General features: G+C 44.5%; 1 protein-coding gene across 1 annotated transcript in view; it reads right to left on the bottom strand.

Annotated features, from left to right (window-relative positions):
• TBC1D1 (TBC1 domain family member 1) overlaps positions 1–23221 on the bottom strand; it is a 243683-nt gene that overhangs the window by 62177 nt on the left and 158285 nt on the right. The window contains 1 exon segment of the mRNA XM_010365815.2: positions 23066–23205. Within this exon segment, the coding sequence (XP_010364117.2) occupies positions 23066–23205 (140 nt within the window).

Below are 23221 nucleotides of genomic sequence, written 5' to 3'. Positions count from 1 at the left end.
ACCCAGTACCTAGAACAATGCTTTTACATACAACTGCGCACTCAGTATAGTGATATGTTAAATAACATGCAATACATTTATCTCATGTCAGAGGCAGGGATATCTTACCTGCAAATTTTAGACCCTCATTAAAAGCTATCATCCCCTGATGATATGATGATAAAGGCTATTACAGAAAGAACCGTCCTAAGAGGTAGAAGGAACGGCTATTACAGTCACTGAGGTCTGAAACATGGAGCCTAAATCTGAGTGGCAGCCAGGAAACAGGAAGGTACGAGTTTCACTGTGGAAGGAGAGAGAACTCAGGTAGAGGAGCCTGGAATCTGGAGTGACTGGTAAAATAATACAACAGTGGCACAAATGGCAATTTCAAGAAAAGAAGCCCAATTTTTCCCTCTTGGGCCTAGGAGACGGTTTTTAGGTATGTTGGCTGGCTGGGTTTCTTTTCCTCCTGAAAAAAATATTTTAGTTGGTGGCAGAGAAACTGTAAACACTAATATTATTATCTACCTATATATTTATCTAAGGAAAAAAACGGTATGTATAATTCTACCTCCCTAAAATAAACATTCTTAATATTTTCATATATTTTCTCTCTGGTCTATTTTTGGATTTTCACTCTATGAATAAATGTAACTTCCATTCTATATTCTAGGTTTTCATCAGCAGTGCATTGTGTGCACCTCCAAGGTCTGGAACCACCCTTAAGACATCAATAGGATGCAGATGCTGAAGTGCCTAAGCACGCCCAAGTAGGAATAGGGCTCAGAAGATGGGGGCAGGAGGATCATGACCCCAGTCTCACATAAAGGGATCGGGGTCAGACATGTGCACTTGGGATTTGATGTGGTTTGGCTATGTCCCCACCCAATTCTCATCTTGAATTATAGTTCTCATAATCCCCATGTTGTGGGAGGGACCAGGTGGAGATAATCATGGGGGCAGTTTCCCCCATCCTGTTCTCATGACAGTTGAGTTAGTTCTCATGAGATCTGACGGTTTCATAAGGGGCTTTTCCCCCTTTTGCTCAGCACTTCTCTCTCCTGCTGCCATGTGAAGGAGGACATGTTTGCTTCTCCTTTCACCACGATTGTAAGTTTCCTGAGGCCTCCCCAGCCATGCTGAACTGTGAGTCAAATAAACCTCTTTCCTTTATAAATTACCCAGTCTCAGGTATGTTTTTATTAGCAGTGTGAGAACAGACTAACACAGACTCATCTCCGGAGAGGTGCCACTGGAAACTATTCAACCAGAAATAATCAATGAGCAAGGTGCCATCACAGCTCCGTAACTTGCAGAGAAGAGCTAGTGAGATATGTAGTAGAATAAAACATGTGACCAAGGGAAAAAAATAAAAAGAGAAAGGAGTAGGAAAGGTCCCAGAGGCATGTATAGGTGACTGTCAATGGCATCAAGAAAATCCTGATGGGGATTCTGCTTGCACAGCTGTCCTGAAGTGAGACTCTGTGACCTGGCTGATGACAAGCGATTAAATTGCTATAGGCTCCAGTTAAAAACTTCGTTGCCCTCTACCCTCCCTCCTCTCATGCATCTGTGACTAAAATACCTAACCCCACCCATCCCATTACACAATGCTTATCTGGAAGTGATCTGAGGTCAGAATCCATTAAAGGAAGCCCATGACTTAAAAATTAGGAAATACTTTTGTGCTTTGCTGAGGAGAGGCGATGGGGAAGTCCTCACGATGAAACAAAAAGTTTAAAATAGTGAACCAATTCTCCTCCCAACCCAATACAATGTTCAGTGAGTTATATGTGGAAATGTGACCTTTCCACCTGGAAAACCCCAGCCTCACTGCTTTCCTTTGAAGGGCCCATATCCTGAAAGAAATCAACTTGGGAAGTTGCATACTTTTTAGGTATCTATGACTCTTAGGCAAGTGGGAAACTCAGGTTTTAGTTGTGTTAAGTTTCAGTCTTGAATGTTCTCCTGTAGTAGAAAATGAAAACAGATGATATGATCATCAAGATCTCTTAAAAGTCAGTACTCTGACATACATTTACAATCCCAAAAGATTTCAAACACTTTAATCTGTTTTATGGCTTAAAGTGGACAAGTTCAAATGCTCCTTGAAAACTGTTTTTGTGGTAAGCAAATTGCTTAAACATTACCACAATTTACTTGGACTAAAAACATCATTAAAGAGGTAATATTTTCTTTCAAAAGTCTCTACTGACTGTGGCCAGGCGTGGTGGCTCATGCCTATAATCCCAGCACTTTGGGAGGCCGAGGCGGGCAGATGACAAGGTCAGGAGTTCAAGACCAGTCTGGCCAACACAGCAAAACCCCATCTCTACTGAAAATACAAAAATTAGCCAAGTGTGGTGGCATGTGCCTGCAATCACAGCTACTTGGGAGGCTGAGGCAGGAGAATCACTTGAACCCAGGAGGCAGAGGTTGCAGTGAGCCAAGATTGGGCCACTGCACTCCAGCCTGGGTGACGGAGCAAGACTCTGTCTCAAAAAAAAAGAGAGACTAAGAAAGTCTCTACTGACAAGAAATGAATATGGCAAATCCCAGCACACGCAGCTTCCATTTGTCACTAAGAATCAAGAGTTGTTACATGGGACCAAATATGTAACCCCAAGACAGAAAGAGGGGAGGCAGGAGAAGTCGGCTGCTTTGATTAAATGAAATAATTCAGTAAAAACTTGCATATTTACCCCTTTGAAGGAGGGATACTTTTCTAAACATCCAGGCCCAACACAGAAAATCAAGTGCTGCACGCTCAGCTTAAAAGTAGTGCCTTAAATTCTGAGGGCCAGCACAGGGGAAATCGATCCTTCCAAGCCTGGTCATTGTGTGCTCAGATGGCCACGTTTCACCTCACTGCACTCATTGCCTTCCGGGACGTTGTGAAAACTGCATGCTGTTTAACCTTGTGCTGGGATGATTTTAAAGAGTGAAGCATCTATGACTAACTTCTTTACAATGATTCCCAGTCTTTTGTCTTTCCCCATTATGAGTTTTGAAAAGAACCTTCCCCCAAAGCCCTCAATGCCTGCTTTTCAGTATTGTTAGTTGGAGGTTTTTGCTGTCCCTCTCAATTCAGAGCCAGAGCTGCCCAGCGAGGTGTGCACCTGGGATGGGGCAGGAACATCAAGCTGCCATCTCAGGAACCAGGTTTCCTCTGGCTGTGACTTTAGGCTTTTACATGCACTTTGCCAAAAAGCTGAAGCAATTATGCAAACTACCAGCAGCACACTACCTAGGAGGTTGAGAGAGGTCCTTGGCAACGTGACCATCCTCCCTATGCCACAGTCTCTGGTCATCCAAGAACAACCTTTTGGTTGTCTTAAAAGTCCACTAACATTAAAAATGAAGGCAGTCAGGGTGGATTTCAAGAATGGCTGCCATTCATGGAGGAGGCTCTTTTTACTTCCTTCAGCCCTTCTTCCTTCCTTTAGACCCCTATTAGGAATGGACCGGCTGCCTTCTCCTTACGAACAAGCTCCTCTGGAGTGAGTGCTTCCCTCACTGACTGCCCCAACACTCCTAACTACAAGGTGGGGCTATCATTACGCCGGCATTACACCGAAGAAACCAAGGCACAAGTGGGACATGCAGCTGCTTTTGCTCCAAAATGGAAGGGCCACGATTTAAGTTCAGGCCAGTCTGATTTAATAATCCATACTCAACATCAGATAATCAAATAAATCAATTAAAAAATAGGCAAAGGACTTGAGACATTTCCCCAAATATGAAACATAAATGGCCAACCAGGACATGAAATGATGCCCAACCACATTAACCATGAAGGAAATCAAAACCACAATGAGATATTACCTCACACTTATTAGGATGGCCATTATTTTATAGTAAAAACTTCACATATTTACCACTCCAAAGGAGGAATACTTTTCTAAATATCCAGGCCCAACACAGAAAATCAAGTGTAATCCAGATGATTGATCCAGAAAATCTGCAATCCAGAAGATTACAAGTGTGGGTGAAGGCGTAGAGGAACTGGAGTCCTTGGGCACTGTTGGAGGGAACGTGAAATGGCATGGCAGCTGTGGAAAACAGTATGAGGGTTACTCACAGAACTACACTATGATCGATCCAACAATCCCACTTCTGGGTATACATCCGAAAGAACTGAAAGCAGGATCTTGAAGAGACATTTGCACACCCGTATTCATAGTTGCATTATTCACAATAGCCAAAAGGTAGAAGCAACCCAAATGTCAATAGATGAATGAAGAAAATGTGAAATATACATACAACAGAATATAACTCAAAAAAAAAAAGAGGGAAATCCTGTCATATGCTACAGTGTGAATGAACCTTGAGGACATTATGCTAAGCAAAATAACCCAGAAATAAGAAGACAAATACCATACGACTCTACTTATATGAGTTATCTACAGTAGTGAAACTCAGAGCAACAGAAAGTACAATGGTGGTTGCCAGGGGCTGGGAGGGGGAGAAATAGGAGTTGTTTATTGGGCATAGAGTTTCAGTTTAACAAGATGAAAAATTCTGCAGATCCATTGCACAACAACGTGAATATACTTAACACTACTGAACTTTATACTTAAATACGGTTAAGATGGTAGTATTACGTTTATGTCTTTGTTACCACAATAATACAAAATTTTAAAAAGTTTAAAAAATCAATACTCTTAACTGTGACACTGCACTGAGTCTCCAGCCAATCAGGCCTTTCTGAAATTTACATGACCCTTTTTCCTCTCAAACGGCTAAAGGCCATTCACAGAAATATACATTATGATGGGAGTTATTAACCAGCACTGAGTTTTACTTTATTTCGCCTCATGACATACCAAGAAAACAAAAGGCCACAGGCCAAAATGAAGCAACAGAAAAAAACTCACGGGCTCCACATTTAAAACTCTGGCCACTCAGAAAATGTGGGCGGGCAGGAAAGAGTCATGATGTAAATGAAGCTCTGCGATTCCAAGGATATCCTCCCAAAGGTTATACCAATTCAAAACATGAAATCAGAACATTCCCAAGCCTTGCCTCCCTGCCATACAGATGTGTGTGTGTGTCCCTCTCTCTAGGTCTACATAGTTTTCTGAGGGTTTGCACTTGTGCCTAATTTAGGCCCAGGCTCTCATTCATTATGCAATACTGCCTCTGACGAAACAAGACAGTTTACTGCTAGCCCCATCTCACAAAGGAAGGAACAGGGGTGGGTAGCAAGCCCAAAGTTCCAGGGGAGGGATACTGCAGTGGCACCAGCAGCCCAGACCCACCCAACCCCAGAGTTCCTAACCAGGCTGCTCTGCAGTCAGCCAACGCCAGAAGCTGACCCTAGACACTATTCCTAAATACAGTGTAAATCATGGCTCCTGCGGGTATCATGGTCTTTGAGCCTCAGTCTTCTCATTTGTAAAATGGAGCATTGGATTAAGAATCCCTTTTCTTTTCTGAGGTAGAGTCTCGCTCTGTCGCCCAGGCTGGAGTGCAGTGGCGCTATCTCGGCTCACTGCAAGCTCCGCCTCCTGGGTTCATGCCATTCTCCTGCCTTAGCCTCCTGAGTAACTGGGACTACAGGCACCCGCCACCACACCCAGGTAATTTTTTGTATTTTTAGTACAGATGGGGTTTCACCATGTTAGCCAGGTTGGTCTCAATCTCCTGACCTCGTGATCTGCCCGCCTCGGCCTCCCAAAGTGCTGGGATTACAGGCGTGAGCCACTGCGCCCGGCCAAGAATCCCTTTTCTAACATAAAAGGCTCCAAATAATTTATCAATAATATCAAGTAGAATTTATTGAGCTCCACAGACTCAGGGTATTATGAGAGATTTGAGCAAACAAAAGAACCTTTTCACCCTGCCGTCTGAGAGCCTACAGTCTCAGACAAAAATGACAGAGATACATGTGCCGAGGACTACAGAGATAGAGCCACACCACTTCAGGAAGAGTAAAGCAGCAACGGCATGAGGCAGAAACAGTTCTGCCCTACAGAGGGTAAGATAATGACAGATCACAACCAAAGTAGCTGTGGCAGTGGGCTGGAGTTTACACAAATATGGACTGACCTAGGGCTAACTTTATCTATTACAACTTCAAAAAACAGGTTTTAATTGTATAGGACGAGTAATGGGAGAATATAACTTTGATGTCTTTTAAAGTATTAAATATCGAGAAAAAGATATAAAAATGATAGGATTTTAAATTTTTTATTAAATCCATTCCCAAACTATTTCTGAAACTATAAATATAACAAACTGAAAATTTACTTCTGCTAGATCTAGAGAAATGTAGACTCTCAACAAGCATTAGGCAACACAGTGCTTTGGGACACTTGGGAACTCTTTCCCAGGGGTGGGTGGGGAGTGGGCAGGAAGTGACCATGGATGGCAAGGCTTCAGAGGCACCTACAGCTTCAGCTCCCACAGTAAGAGCAGGGACAGGAGGGCCAAGAACAAAAGAAACCCTTCAGACAATGACCACTGGATCTCTACCTTTGGTGGCCTGATTTCCGCAAATCAAGGGTTCTATGTTCTCAGCTCAAATCACTGGTCATGCCAAGTTGAGTAATTCCATGAAAGTAAAGGGGAAAAAAACCCAAACAATCATTTGTGGTTCCAGCCCACAAAAGAAAAGCAATTTTAAAATTGAGTCCATTTCCAATAAATGTGAATACTGGTTAGCATCATGATTTACGATGGAAGTATGTCTCCATCTTAAACTTTTATGGGAAGGTGAGGTTTTCTAGAACAACTGAATGTATTTCAAATGTTTCTCCCTTAATTAAAAATTAGTTTTTTTCTACCGAAAAAGTCACTACATTACAAAATTGAAAGAAAAGGCAAAAATATCACCTATCACATCTTCTTGCCACTTCTGTAGAATATCAATGCCTTCTTTGTATTTTTTCTCCATGTGTATGTTATTTCTTTACATAATATAATCTCAGTAGATACAATAATTTTTATAGAGAAAATGCCCATTTTTGGTAAATATTCCAAAATCATATACCCCTTTATACAACAGAAATCAAGCACCATCTATGACCCAAACCCTGTACCAGGCCACTGCCCTCACCAAGCTTAAATTAGGTTTTAGATATGAATCTCAAGTGTTTTCCATGGCTTGGCAAGATGTGGGCGATGCAGGAGCGTGTGAGGCCTCCCCAAGGCTGGATCATGCCGAAGGTCCACGTAGGCACCTGGCAACAGCTCTTCAATCTCTCCTCTTACAGGGACACCTGGACTATCTTTGGTTGTGTAGCCAGCCACATGACAACTATTCTGCTAAAAGAATCCCAAATTCTTATTACAGGATAAATATATTAATCAAATGTTGATCCTGGCAGAGGGATCTTTGGCAGAAAGTTAGCCAGCTATCTAAGCACTTTGGTAATAAGAAATTCATGCTACTCACTCATGCACAATTTCACCTACTTTTAGATAACCATTAACTGTTACAAAGCTAGGGACTCCCATTACTTTCATTGTCCTGGTTCTGCCTTCACTTGACAAGCAAGATAATTACCAAGAACACACTAACTTATGGTGGCCAGAGGCTATGCCCTCCCCTCCCAGCTCTGACCCTGCCCCATACCTCCCACAGCCCAGATAATGGCCTAGGGCAGGGGTGGTCAATCTTTTGGCTTCCCTGAGCCACAGCTGAAGAAGAATTGTCTTGGGTCACACAAAAAATACACTAACAATAGCCGATGAGCTGTCTAAAAAAACAAAACAAAAAAAAGCAAAAAGAAAAAACATCATGTTTTAAGAAAGTTTACAAATGTATGTTGGGTTGCACTCAAAGCTGTCCTGGGCTGGATGCCATCCGCAGGCCTCAGGTTGAACAAGCTTGGCCCAGGGGTTCCCCTGATACCACAGTGCTTCCACACTTCTCCCACCTCTCACTTCTCCCTCTCGAAACCTGGAAGAAAACACAGATTGGCAGCCAGGTACTTGGGTGCCCCTGAGGCTAGGAGGTCATACAGATCTGGGGGCTGACATGACTGCATATAGTGACAAGCAAGCTGGGTCAGCTGGTGAGCAGAATAAAGAGACCGAGAGGGAAAAAAATTACATGGCCCCAAAGAGACAGCCTTGGTTCCTGACAACTTCCTAGTTCCCAGCCTTTACCCTTATCTTGCTGTTTAAAAGCCTCCTTTTGATTAAGCTAGTTTGAGTCATTTTTTGTTTATTGCAAACTAAGCAATCATTGGCTGAGAAAGGCTCACATGCATCTGCTTCCTGAGCGTTCCCAGAGCACCGCCTACAGGTAGGGGGCTAGGAAGCTGAAAACAACTTCTCGCAAGGAGCTGAAACCCAAATAAACAGGCGAGAAGGGAACATAATCAGGCAAAACAAACAGGTTGGTGATACTCAATCAGGTATGGCTTAATGGAAAGGGAAGGGAGTGAGATGAACAATCAAGATTCCAGTCCATTCTACCACTGACTGTATGGCTTTGAGTGGATCCCTTTCCTCTAAAGCCTCTGTTTCTTCTTTTGCAAAACAAGGGATCTGGACACATGCCAGTCCCCACTTGCTTCAGGATTCCTTGAAAGCACTGCACTCAATAGCTTTTACATATCCAGTAACATTAGTTTTAGGAGCAGTGCGGATTGTAGAAAATCTTGACTGCCTGAAGTTTACTTCTTCAGTCAGGAGACAGTACAACACAAGCACCACCCTAAGGCTAATGGTGCCACATTTGTGGTTCTGAGTGACGGAGCTGGGGGGATTGGAGATCTCAGAGTTCACCACCTTGAGCAGCATGTCCAAGAGAACTTTCTGGGATAAGGAATGTTCTAGACCTCTGCTCTCAATATGGTAGCCACTCTCACAATATTGTTGAATGTTCTTGAGCTCTGCTTACAATATGGTAGCCACAGGTGGCTCTTGAAATGAGGGTAATGTGAGGGGCTACATTTTTATTATGTTTAAATATAACTAGCTTGTATTTAAGTTTAAACAGTGATATGTGGCTGTTGGTTACCATAGAGGACAGCACAGATGCAGAGGTTGAGATAAATAACCCCAAGACACAGTGAGAAGCTCTCCATCAGGGGCCTACACAAAGCCGTAAAACATCAGACACAGAGAGGCTGACTATGCCTGAGGGGTAAGGAGAAGAAATGATGACATCCAAGTGGCCTGAGAGGATGAGGAAAAGTCTGTCACTGTTAATGCACTGTGGGTTTGGTGTGGAGGGGAGAAAACAAGCAGGAGGAGTGTCCTGGGCAAAAGGAAATGATCTATGCAAAGTCATGGCTGCCTGAAGAAATAAAAGCTACCAGGGAATGCTAGAACATTCCATACAGGCAGAATCACTATCTCCCTGCCTCTGGTGGCTGCACATGACCAGCCAGGTAACTCGGTTTCAGATAATGAGACACAAATGGAAGTTCACTAGGGACTTCTGGGACAGTTTTGCTCTCTGGATATAGTGGGGTCACCCTTTCCCCCTTCATGCTTCCTGCTTTGTTCTGCTTGGAACTGGAGGGGAAGCCAAAGGCGGGGGAATCCAAGAGGAGGAAGCAGAAAAACAGAAGCAGCCAAGCTCGAGGGTGTCATCACGGTGCCCAGGGGCCAGCTCTGCTCTATCATCATCCGGACTTCTCATCAGGTGAGAACAATCCCTCACTGGTACATCAGTGTATGGGCAGGCAGACACAACATCTAAATGATGTGAATTTTGGTACCTGGAGGTGAACGCCTGGAAAATGTAAAAACGGCAGGACAGAGAAACCTGAGCAATGGGAGGTGAGGAGGGCCATACCTGCCACCCACAAGTGAATGGAAACTCAGTGACTTTTCGTACTCCAAGAACATCTGGTCTAACTGTATGCAGCCTGCTGTACACTGGGACATGCACCATGCATGGCTGAGCCTTCAGTGTTAGGGGAAAAGGAAGAGAAGTATCAGAATGTGGTCCATATTGGCTTCTCTGAGTGAGAATGATGAACTGAAACTTCTCTGGCAAGCAGTGCCAGGAAGAAACACCACTTTGTCAGGAAAGGTATCCCTGCTGATGGTCTCCAGTCTCCAACCTGCAATCTGAATCCTTGCCGGGCTGAAGAAACCAACAGCTTCTGATTTGTCTCCCACCCCTCCCATACTGCCTTGTCTGCAAGAGAAAAGGCTGGTACCAGTAAGGAGGAGGAAAGCCTTCCCCTGGCAACTGTTTGAGGAACATGCTATTGCAAAATAAGATCCTAAAAACCGCACCAGCTGTGTACACCCGTAACTTCTCATCACCAGAACTGCTCTTCACCAAACATTCTCCAGCAAAAGCACCCGAACAGGAAGCAAACCATAATAACTTCAACTTTCCGCGAAAAACCTCTCATTCTCTCAAGTATAAAATTCATAGTTTGGTACTAGAAATCACTTTCAGAATTATAAAAGACCATAATTACCATGCTCCTACTTTGGTAAATAATGTTTAAAATCTTGGCCGGGAGCGGTGGCTCACACCTGTAATCCCAGCACTTTGGGAGGCCGAGGCGGGCAGATCACAAAGTCAAGAGATAGAGACCATCCTGGTTAACATTGTGAAAACCCATCTCTACTAAAAATACAAAAATTAGCTGGGCATGATGATGTGTACCTGTAATCCCAGTTACTCGCGAGGCTGAGGCAGGAGAATTGCTTGAACCCAGGAGGTGAAGGTTGCAGTGAGCAGAAATCGCACCACTACACTCCATCCTGGCAACAGAGCGAGACTCCATCAGAAAAAAAAAAAAAAAATCTTGTTAGTGCTCATGCTGCAAATATTTTCATTTACATAAAAGTGATAAAACAAATTCACTTGGAAAAAGTTCATTCAGAAGCAGTTTAAAGCATCCTTTGGCTTTATCTCAGGATCTCGCAAAGTCCAGAGCTCCCTGAATATGCCATCACTGTAACCCCAAAGCCTCCAGCTCCCCTCCAGGGAGGCATGCATAGCTTTGCCACCTCCAGGAGATATCCACTCTTTCATTCAAATACACGGAGGCCTGGCGCAGTGGCACAACCTGTAATCCCTTGGGAGGCTGAAGCAAGAGGATTGCTTTAGTCCAGGAGTTCAAGACCAGCCTGGGCAACATGGTGAGAACCTGTCTCTACAAAAACTGTAAAACTTTAGCAGGGCGCAGTGATGCGCACCTGTGGTCCCAGACCCTTGGGAGGCTGAGGCAGGGGATTGCTTGAGCCTAAGAGGTCGAGGCTGCAGTGAGCTATGATTGTGCTACTTATTGTACTCCAACCTGGGTGACAAAGCAAGACCCTGTCACAAACAAACACATAAATATAAATAACAAACACCACTCAACTAAGAAATCTAATTCTGCTTAAAAAAAGCATTCAATCTTTCTGTTATCATCTCTTAAAAGATGGGCAGTAAGGCCAGACGTCTGCCTCACGCCTATAATCCCAGCACTTTGGGAGGCCAAAGTGGGCAGATCACCTGAGGTCAGGAGTTTGAGACCAGCCTGTCCAACACTGCGAAACCCTGTCTCTACTAAAAAAGATACCAAAAATTAGCCAGGTGTGCTGGCAGGCACCTGTAATCCCAGCTACTAAGGAGGCTGAAGCATGAGAATCGCTTGAACCTGGGAGGTTGAGGATGCAGTGAGCCTAGATTGTGCCACTGCACTCCAGCCTGGGGGACAGAGCGAGTCTCTGTCTCAAAAAAAAAAAAAAAAAAAAAAAAAAAAGTGGTAATACCTATGGGAATCATCTACTTGTATAAAAGTGAAAACACAAAATGCTTAATACATGATAAAGATCATTACAATGGCTATTATTGGCTTCGCTGGCTGTTTCATCCTCTGCCATAGAACACATTTCTAATTTTCAATGTGTTATTTTCCTATTTCCCCTAACAATCACTCAGGACTTTTTTGGAATTTTTATCAGAATAGGAGGTCCCCATGATTATCAGCTGCTGCGGCTTGAGGGCTCCACCCAAGAGAATTCATCTCCAGAATCCAACATTTGGGGGCGCGACCTGACAACTGGTATTTCTACAAGTCCTCCAGGGGATTCTGGGGCATAGTTTGCAAACAGCTGGCAGAAACGTAGCTGGTAGGCTGTCTATGGTTAGAGGTGGACGGCAATAGATTGGCAAGTGACAACTACAGGTTTTTATCCAGGGGGACAAAAAAAGGTTTCAAAATTAGATTGCGGTGGGTCGGGCTCACACCTTTAATCCCAACACGTAGCCAGGTGCAGTGGCTCACACCTATAATCCCTACACTTGGGGAGGCCAAGGCGGGCGGATCACTTGAGACCAGGAGTTCGAGACCAGCCTGGTCAACATGGCAAAACTCCATCTCTATTAAAAAATAAAAATTAAAAAAAAACTAGCCAGGTGTGGTGGTGGATGACTGTAATCCCAGCTACTGAGGAAGCTGAGGCAGGAGAATCGCTTGAACTCAGGAGGCAGAGGTTGCAGTGAGCAGAGATGGTACCCCTGCACTCAAGCCTGGGTGACAGAGCAAGACTCCATCTCAAAGAAAAAAGAAAAACAAAGAAATGGAGGCTGGGCATGGTGGCTCATGCCTGTATTCCCAGCACTTTGGGAGGCCGAGGAGGATGAATCGTGAGGTCAGGAGATCAAGACCATCCTGGCCAACATGGTGAAACCCTGTCTCTACTAAAAACACAAAAAAATTAGCCTGGCGTGACAGTGCATGCCTATAGTCCCAGCTACTTGGGAGGCTAAGGCAGGAGAATTGCTTGAACCTGGGAGGCGGAGGTTGCAGTGAGCCGAGATTTGCGCCACAGCACTTCAGCCTGGGCGACACAGCGAGACTCTGTCTCAAAAAACAAAAAAACAAACAAACAAACAAAAAACAAAACAAACAAACAAAAAAAAGGAAATATAGCTCTGTGTGAATGCCACCAATCTGTGGCCCTCTGGCTGCCTCCCAGCTGCATGGTCCCTGATAGAGGCACCCTGGAGACTTGGCTTCCCCCAGCCTTCCCACACACCCGTGAGGGCAGCGCCAGAACCCAGGGCATCCTCCCTTTCAGCCTGGGCAGAAGAAAGACAAACACAACAGTCTGCAGGAAAGCCTAGGGCCAGCAGGACCAGACCCTTCCCACCCCTGCTGGTTTAGCCATCCCAGGGGGTAGAATCACAGGTGAGGTTCCCCTGGAGGAGGAGGTTCCACACCAGCTCACATGTAAAGGCCCTCCTTAACATTCAACCACACAACAACACATATATCAATGTTCACAGCGCTATTATTCATAACAGCCAAAAGGTGAAAACAATCTAAATGCCTCTCGACTGGTAAATGGATAAACCATATGTGATGTCTCCATACAAAGGAATATTAATGTCATTTAAAAAGAATGAATTACTGGTATGTATTATGACATAATGAATTTTGAAAACATTATGTTAAATCAAAGATGCCAGACACAAAAGACCACATATTACATGACTGCACTTAGATGAATGTGTTCAGAATAGGCAAATCTATAGAGACAGAAAGTAGATCAGGGGCTGTCTATGGTTAGAGGTGGACGGCAATAGATTGGCAAGTGACAACTACAGGTTTTTATCCAGGGGGACAAAAAAAGGTTTCAAAATCAGATTGCGGTAGGTCGGGCTCACACCTTTAATCCCAACACTTTGGGAGGCTGAGGCAGGTGGATCACTTGAGGCCAGGAGCTGGAGACCAGTCTGGCCAACTTGGTGAAACCCTGTCTCTAGTAAACATATAAAAATTAGCCAGGTGTGGTGGGGCATGCCTGTAATCCCAGCTACTCGGGTCACTGAGACATGAGAATCACTAGAACCCAGGAGGTGGAGGTTGCAACGAGCCAAGATCGCACCACTGCACTCCAGTCTGGGTGACACAGAAAGACTCCATCTCAAAGAAAAAAAAAAAAAAAAAACAGATTGTGGTATGGTCGCACAACTCTGTGGATATACCAAAAAACAACCTCACAACATTGAATTGTACATTTTAAATGAATGACCTGTATAGGATGTGAATTATATCTCAATAAAGCTGTTTTTTAAACAAAACAAACCTATCCTTCTAAAAAACGCCCTCCTCAGAGCTGATCCAACCCTTCCTTCCCTTGTGGGGCTGACTGTTTACTGAAGCAGACAGTAGGACATACAGAGGACCAGGGACCAGGATGAGGTAAACAGGCACCCAGGGTATAATCCTTAGGAGACACTCACTCTCAAGGTCCTGGAAGTTCAAGATCCACACCTGCCAGCCCTGAAAGGGAGTGCCTCCTTACATTTTGTACCCTGGACACCTGCTGGCCTCACTCTAGTCCCAGCCCTGATTTTGAGGCTGCTCATGTTCAGGTATGTCCATAAATTCTATCCCCTTGGAAATATTTTCAAACTACCTGTCATTCACTTGCTTTAAACTCTTCAGTGGCTCCCTGGTATAGATTAAAGTTCAAAGGTTAACAGATCAAGATCACCCACTTTGGACATTCTCCTGCAGGTACACAGGCACACACTCTAGAGTTAGAGCAGCCCTAAGGAGGAATTTGCTGTCAGGTACTGCAGCATCGTCATGGGTCAGCTGGGATCCGAACAGGAGGGCAAGGATTCAAATCCAGGCCATCTGACTCTAGCATCTCAGCATCCAAGCCCTCAGCCCTCTGCCCCTCAGCCCTCCTACCAAGCAGCAGTGGCTCAGGTGCTATCTTGTGTCACTAATAACCTTAGCTCCAGCCCCCACACAGTGTTATGGACTGGTTGTTTGAACGCCAGCGATGCACCAGGAAGAGCTCAGTCAATGTTAACTCAAAATTGTTACCAGGCACAAAAATAGCAAGTCTAGGTAAAATCTTGCCATTCACCGTGACTTTCTTGACTTTTGAAATGACAAGCCAAGAAGCACAATGGGGTGTGGGGGTGGCACGGGGGGCGGGGGCAGATGGGGAGGTAATCAAGAATCTTTAACCATAGAAATCCATGAACAATCAGATTCTTGGCTTGCAATATTTTAACTTGAACCTGGTCTTTGTTCACCACAGAAAAGCAAAGTTATACAGAAAGTAAATTAAGAACAATCTTAAAAATCCACGTCTCTGCCAACTGAAGACAGTTTTTTTCTTCCTTGTTTTGCCCATGTCCCACAACCCCGTAGAAAAAGAAAAACATCTAGATTTCAGAAAGTAGCTTTCCATTCGAATAAGTTGCAAATGAGCAAGGAATATAAATATTGTAACAAGATCAAAAACAAAAACACAGGGGGGAAAAAAAAAAGCAAGCACACTTTTCCAGGATTGGAAAGAAACAAGGGTAATCCAGATATGGGGAGCAACACTGCCACCAAGTGGTGGTGGTTTCTCAAGTCACTCTCCGAGGTCTGAATTGAGGTCAACCCTCTCAACGTGGCAGCAATCAGAATCCTGAGGAATCTAAAAACAAAGAATTCAGGCCCAGGCCCCATCCCCACACTCACTGACAGTGAGGGAGACAGCCAGGAGGGCATGTCTGGCCTGTGTTTTAAAGAATCTCCCCAGGTGTTTTTGGTGCACAGATGTCACTATGCTTGTATTTTCCAGCAAAGTTTCACCTGCAGTTATTCCACTTATATCATCCACTAAAATTTCCTGCTGATATGTAAATTATTGAAAACTATATATGACACATATAAATCATCATGTTTCAAATGAGTTCCTAAGTTTTTCACAATAATATAAATTGGTCATCATAAAGATTCAGATTATATACTTCAGTTTAGGCATTACTGTTTATTACTGCTTACATCTCAATTGATAACTAATATCTAATCCACTAAACTTAATGTTATTATAAATTAGGCACATTGACACAGCTACACCCAAAAGACAAAGAAAGCCTTTGAATTTAAGTCTCAGTGGACTCTTTTCTTATACAATGGGCTTCAAATCAATAAATCATTCTTATCTATAGTAGGTTTTTGTTTTTTTTTTTACAAGACATGTAAAGTCTGAAAGCTTCTATTGTTGGTGAAATGCACAATGTAATCTGAAATGCTTAAAGGAAAAGTATAAGACTAAATTTAATATTGTTCCCTGGCACCTAGAGGTAAATAAAATGATTTTTCCCCATTTCAAAGTTGGGAGTTACCTTAAAAATTGTTTCTTAATAACAAAGGATTATCTTTTGCATAATACACCTAGAGAGAAAATTATGGAGATTACGTACTACCAGATACCTAATCAAACATTGATTTTCAGCATTTTTTTTTTGGTAGGCTTGACAATTAGGTTAGAGCCCACGGCTGAGAAAACAAACACCCACACTGTGTCTCCCGTGCTCCATAAGAGATAAGGCCTCGCTTCTCGGAAAACGAAAGGGCAGGAAAGACGCAAAGTGCCATACATTTGGGTTCCCCTGACACACGGTCAAATGTTTCTTTAAACCTTACCATGTTTTTAATCACTACCTGTTCCCCATCACACTCACTCTTTGCTTCTTCAGATGGCACAAGTCTTCTCAAAAAAATATCCCTGATGACTCAGACTTATTTGAGACTTGAGATACTTGAGAGACTCCTGGAGCCCACTGCTAGCCCCAGGGCAGCCTCACAGAAAGGCCTAACCTAGGACACATCAAAAATCTGGACTGGATTTCCCATGGTTGTTGATCCTAAGCCCTGCCTCCTCACAGTGGACCCAAAACATCAGCCTCGCTGGGGAGCTTGTGAGAACTTCAGAACCCAACCCTGACCTACTGCAACAGAGTCTTTTTTTTTTTTTTTTTTTTTTTTTACATTAAACATATATACAGGCATACCTCATTTTATTGCCCTTTGCTTTATTGTGCTTTAAAGATACCGTATTTGTTTTACAAATGGAAGGTTTGTGGCAACCCCGCATCAAGCAAGTCTGTTGGCACCATTTTTCCAATAGCGTGTGGTCACTTCAAGTTTTTGGGTCACATTTCGGCACAGGATTTCCAGAGGACTCCAAGCACATGGAGTTTGTAAAACACTGCTCTAAACCATGATGTGAAGAAAGTCTCTTAATCAACAGCTGTGTTCAGGTCTTCATCTGACGGATGAGACTGCCTCTATCTGCTTTACCTTCAGTACAGGGCAACGATGGGGATTCACAGTGAGGTTCTGAAAATGAGAGAATGCTGTCACACAGACATAAGCATCCTCAGAGGAGCAAATATGTCTCTCTCATGAACAGACACTTCTCAAAAGAAGACATTCATACAGCTTGGCCATGCGCAGTGGCTCACGCCTATAATCCCAGCACTTTGGGAGGCCGAGGCGGGCGGATCACGAGGTCAGGAGATTGAGATCATCCTGGCTAACACAAGTGAAACCCCATCTCTACTAAAAACATAAAAAAATTAGCCGGGTGTGGTGGCGGGCACCTGTAGTCCCAGCTACTTGGGAGGCTGAGGCAGGAGAATAGCGTGAGCCAAGATTGCGCCACTGCGCTCCAGCCTGGGCAACAGAGCTAGACTCCGTCTCAAAAAAAAAAAGAAAAGAAAAGAAAAAAAAGAAGACATTCACACAGCCAGCAAACATGAAAAAAAGTTCAGCATCACTGATCATTACAGAAACGCAAATGAAAACCACAGTGAGATACCATGTCACACCAGTCAGAATGGCAATTATTAAAAAGTCAAGAAACAGATGCTGGTGAGGTTGTGGAGAAATAAGAATGCTTTTACACTGTTGTTGGGAATGTAAATTAGTTCAAATATTGTGGAAGATGGTGTAGCAATTCCCCCAAAGATCTAGAAATACCATTTGACCCAGCAATCCCATTCCTGGGTATATACCCAAAGGAATATAAATCATTCTGTTACAAAGATACATGCATGCATATGTTCACTGCAGCACTATTCACAACAGCAAAGACATGGAATCAACCCAAATGCCCATCAATGATAGACTGGGTAAAGAAAAAGTGGTACATACACAACATGGAATACTATGCAGCCATAAAAATGAATGAGATCATGTCCTTTGCAGGGACATGGATGGAGCTGAAAGCCGTTATCCTCAGCAAACTAATGCAGGAACAGAAAACCAAACACTGCAAGTTTCGCTCACAGGTGGGGGCTGAACCAAGAGAACACAAGGACACAGGAAAGGGAACAACAAATACTGGAGCCTGTTGGGGGGCGGCAGGGAACAGGGAGAGCATTAGGAAAAATAACTAATGCATGCTGGACTTAATACCTAGGTGATGGGTTGACAGGCGCAGCAAACCACCATGGCACATATTTACCTATGTAACAAACCTGCATATCCTCCACATGTACCCTGGAACTAAAAATAAAAAGAAAAAAATTCAAATAAAAAAAAAAAATGTCTGCCCTTAGGTACGCTCTACAAATGCTATCTTAAACACACCCAACCTGCAGCAGCTTTGCTAACGCCACCCTCTGCCTAGTGTATAGTTACCAAGAGTGAATAGTCCTTCCACATACTCAGCGTCATACAAGGCGTTCACCCTAAAAACCCATAGCACCCAGAAGAGAGAATGCACTTTCTGTAGTTTCTGGGGCAGCCAGAGGTGACCACCACAAACTTAAAGCATCACTGAAGCCATTTGCTTTACATTTAAACAGGCACCTTTCAGGATTCTATTTCAAGATCTATTTTTATTACAAAAACATTTGCCTTGCCAAGTCTTCAAGTAAAAATCGCTGATTTCCTATTTATCATCCAGTTTCCCTTCAATGTAGTACCTACCTGCTGTACACCTGACCTACTTACTACCCGAGAAGCAGGGACCCTCCGAGGTTCAGGATTAAAACCAGCCCTCTTAGACTTTGCTAACTTAAAGCTGTAATTCTTACAAGAGACCAACTGGTCACTGTTGAATTTAAAAAAAAAAAAAAAAATAGTCTGGGATTCGGGAATATTTGCCCTGGAGCTACCAGACATATGCAAGTAAATTTCTAAATATAAATTAACCTCCTACCTACCTCAGATAGGTTTCCAAAATACAAAACTCAGATTCTTGCAACTTAATTATTTCATGAGGATTTTGTGTATAGAAAACAGTCACATATCCCTGAGTAAACAAGAGGCAGACTAATTTTGTTTGAGACAAGTTTGCCCATTATACTATTAGAGATGAGACTATCCACGTCTATCCACTGTGCCTGACTTTGTATTTTCTTCTCTCTTTACACTATATTTAGTAGAAGACACACTCCTTACTCACTTAACACCCTTCTCTCCAGGTTTTTTATTTTAGCCCATCTATTAAAAATAATAATCTCCAAATTACTGAAAATTTCTATTTTTCCTTCGCTAGTAACATTATCACTATTGCAAACACCATGGTTTTTATATTACTGTTGGTTCGTTTTACTAGTATCTTCCAAGTGGGATGACCTGGATGGAACTGTATGAACATCCCTGCCTCACTTTTTCACCTGGAAGAAAGGTTGTAAGACTTCCTGTCCAACTGAAGTTTGCACTGCCAGAATATAAATGTAAAACAGGCAGTCATTTTGAGCACCTGAAATAGGTGTTAAAAGGTACTGTTAAGATCTATTTCTCACAAGCACACCTGTGTGTCTCCCACGCCAAACTCAGAGTGGGAATGCAGTGAGTCCAGCGGCTGCAGGCTCAGCTGCCCATGGCTCAGCCACCCAGGCAAAGCAGGAACAGAGTCTTGTGCACGCTCAGCTGGAGATAGTTTGCACAAAGCAGGGACCTCTGGGGAAAGAAACCTCAGAGCTCTAAACTGTTTTTGGATGTGATGTCTGTCAGCTGGAGGGAACATATGGAGACCTGCTGGTGTGGGTCAAAGTGGTCACAGACCACAGTGGAGGGCTCTGGCATCGTGCACCCTAAGGATGGGGAACAGACAGTAGCAGAGGACAAAGATCCCTGATTTGTCCTCTCAGACAGAAATCAAGTTGCCATCCACACTCCAGTGCCAATGCTAACTATTAGGGAGGCGGTCAGGGTGGAAGGGGGCGGAGGAGATTGACTGAAGTCAAGTCCGTGCATTAAAATGCCCAGAAATATGTTTTCCATTCAGTGTTGGTGTCTGCCCAACAGGTACACATGCGGATACACTGAGAGTCCACACCCAACACAGATGCCTACAGGGAGCTTCCTGTAGGAAGAGGGAAGCACAGGCAGGACCACCTCCAGAGGGTCCCGCAGGGTCCTACATCTCTGGCTGCAGCCCAGTGCTGTGTGTGGTTCAGAGCATGAGCTTTGGAGCTCAGACCCATGAGCTCAGGTCCTGCCTCTGGCTCCCACTGACTCCCTGGTTTGGGGAAGGTGATTTAAGCCACTCCCAGCCTCCACTCACCCACCTGTAAAATGGGTTTCATAAAAATGTCGACGTTCATAAGGCTGACTAATTAAAGGAAGTAATTCGTGTAAAGCACTTAGCAGAATATAAAAAGAGCATAATATGTGGCTATTACTGTACTAATTCTTCCTTAATAATCCTTTTATTCTCCTGTTTTCCCTTTGCATACACAGAACACCTAAACAATGTTATCCAAAAATTCAGCCAGCATCTCTTGGTTCCGAGAAGAGATAAGAAATAATACGTGCCTATAGAGACGGAGGAGGCATGAGGAGGGAGTTGAGAAATCACAAATCACTAAGTTTGCAAGAATCTGAGCCACTGACCTGCCTGCCTTTAGCAGTCATCAAGCCTGCAGGAGCTGCCGGAGATGAGTGATGAAGATGAACCTGTGAACATGTGTTACAGGGAGAGAGGTGCTATGGGAGAGTCACGATACAAGGGAAGGGGAGGGAGGGAACCATGGGGATACTGAGGAAAAGCATTCCAGGCAGAGGGAACGGCCTGTGCAAGGGCTCGGGTCGGGCATGAGGGTGAGTTCAAGGATGGCATGGCACAAGCCAGAGGGGCTGCTGGGAGCCTGCATCAGAGGAAAGGTGGACATGGATGGTGATCTCTGCCTAGCACTGACAGGGGTCTCCAGGACATCTTCTTGCAGGAGATTGGGTGGTGGGGCACAGGACGGTGAGGAGCTGAATTATTTGGGGTCTGATGAATCAGGGATGATTACGGCCTAGGAACAGGAGGAGCAGCACGTATGCCAGGCTCTGTTCTGTTTGGTACTTTTAGCCATTACTTAAAGGCACAAAGGCCATGTTTATCCACTTGACAGGCAAATGTATACAACTTACTGGTCACCAGAATCAAGACTCAGAAGAATCGCAAAAGGACTGCTCAAAACTAATTAATACTTTATAGGTACCAACTACTTGAGGAAAAAAACCTTCTCAAGTATAGACATTACCCCACCCCCCACCCCCAAGAGATAGCATCTCACTCTGTCACCCAGGCTGGAGTACAGGGGTGTGATCACAGCTCACTGTAACCTCAAACTCCTGGGCTCAAGTAATCCTCCTGCCTCAGTCTCCCGAGTAGCTAGGACTACAGCTTCACAACACTATGCTCAGCTAATTTTTATTTTTTGTAGAGACAGGGTCTCACTATGTTGCCAAGGGTGGCCTCAAACTCCTGGCCTCCAGGGATCCTCCTGCCTTGGCCTCCCAAAGCACTGAGATTACAGGCATGGGCCACCGTGCCAAGCCAGGAATCAATCCAAATTTAAGTAACGGTTCATATCCCAAAGGACAAGATACAATACGAGCCGAGAAAGTGAGTTAATAACTTAAAGCAGAAACAGATTAAGGTCAACCTGCATTAACAGAGCAGCGGCAGGTCAATGGAAGCAGCAACACACTGCCAGAGCCAGAGGCCAAGTGAACACCAAGTTCAACTCAGGACTCCATGAGGGACAGAGGCTCTTCGGAGGACAGGACTTGGACCAGGCGTTCCCCAACAGTGACGAGGACAATTCCCCTGGAGAAGAGAGCTAAAGGAGCAGCAGCTTCCATGGTCCTCCATCATCTGAAGGGCAGGAAACAGACGCAAACACATTCTGTGTGGCTTCAGAGATCAGAGAAGAAGCCAGGAATGAGAGGACAGGGAGGCAGGATGCAGCTCAGTCTATGAATGCTCGTTTGAAAACTTGTAACTGTTCTGCGATGGAGCAAGCAGTCATGTGTGGCCCCTAACACATCCTGGCCACTGCACAAAGCATTTCCAAGCAGAAATTTCCAAGTGACCACGCCATGTGAGGTATGGCCACCACAACACGGAGGCAGTCTTTATTAAACACTGAAACTCGGGTTCTGGCACCCCTGTTCTACAGTTTCAGACATGAAGCAGTTTCATTCCTCCTCCAGGGCCTCCCTCTGGTGGCTCTGGTTCCCACTGTCCCACTCCACCATCAGGTGATGGTCAAGCATTTGTTAACTGTTAACTGTTTCTCTAAAGTGAGAAGTGGTCACAGCCGGCACCAGGGAGGGGCGGGCTCCCAGTAGATACACAACACCTGAAACTGGTGAGCAGCAGATTCCCAGTAAGATCTCGGGAGCTGGGCGAGTGGGCTCAAGCATGCGCATTAAGAGGCAAAATGGTGGAGTTTAACTGGTGCATAGCGTTCCTCTAGGAATGCTAGACCGGACAGGGAAGAACGCCTCAAGTAAGCACGCCTGCAACTCCAGTAAACACCCTGCGCATGCTCCCCTACAACCCCCGAGTGCTAGCAGGCCACTGCACATGGGGACAGCCCACCTCAAGGGAGGAATCAGGGGAGAAGGAAGGCAAGACCCCGGAAGTATGCCAACATATAAAACCCCAGGCCAAAAGACCAAAACACGTGATCTCTCAAGCTGCCCACCTGACCATCTTCCAAGTGTACCTGACGTCCTTTCATTCCTGCTCTGATATTTTTAGTAAACTTTCACTCCTGCTCTAAAACTTGCCTCAGTCTCTCCTTTTGCCTTACGTCCTAGGAGACAAGAAGTGAGGTTGCTGCAGACCTGTCTGGATTCACCGCTGGTAACGCTGTGACCACTCTCAACATCAGAGCTCTGCGCCCGTTTATGGAGAGGTTACCCTAAATGAGCTCTAAATTCCTTCCCTAAGAAATGTAGGGTAACCTCTAAACTCCCTCCCTAGTTACCTTTGTGACTGCCTCAGACCTGCCAATACTGAAGAGGGCAGGGCTCTGCTTTCTTACCAATATGATGGGGCTCCCAGGGTCCTCTGTCAGCTGGATGTTTGCGTGCTCTCTTTGAGGTTTCATTTCAGGTAGGGGCCTTACCTTCATATCTGCTGGAAGAATCGCACGCCTTCTGCGGGGTGGCTACTCGGAGGAATATCTGCTGCCTCCAGGAGTGCCTCCGGGTCTTTACAGGGGTCCCACCAGAATCACCAAGATGGTTTGCTTTGGATTCAAAGTCCCTAAAATTATAAGATG

Source organism: Rhinopithecus roxellana, chromosome 2 (genome assembly GCF_007565055.1).
Source record: "Rhinopithecus roxellana isolate Shanxi Qingling chromosome 2, ASM756505v1, whole genome shotgun sequence".
NCBI lineage: Eukaryota > Metazoa > Chordata > Mammalia > Primates > Cercopithecidae > Rhinopithecus > Rhinopithecus roxellana.
This window is presented reverse-complemented; position numbering and strand designations above follow the sequence as displayed.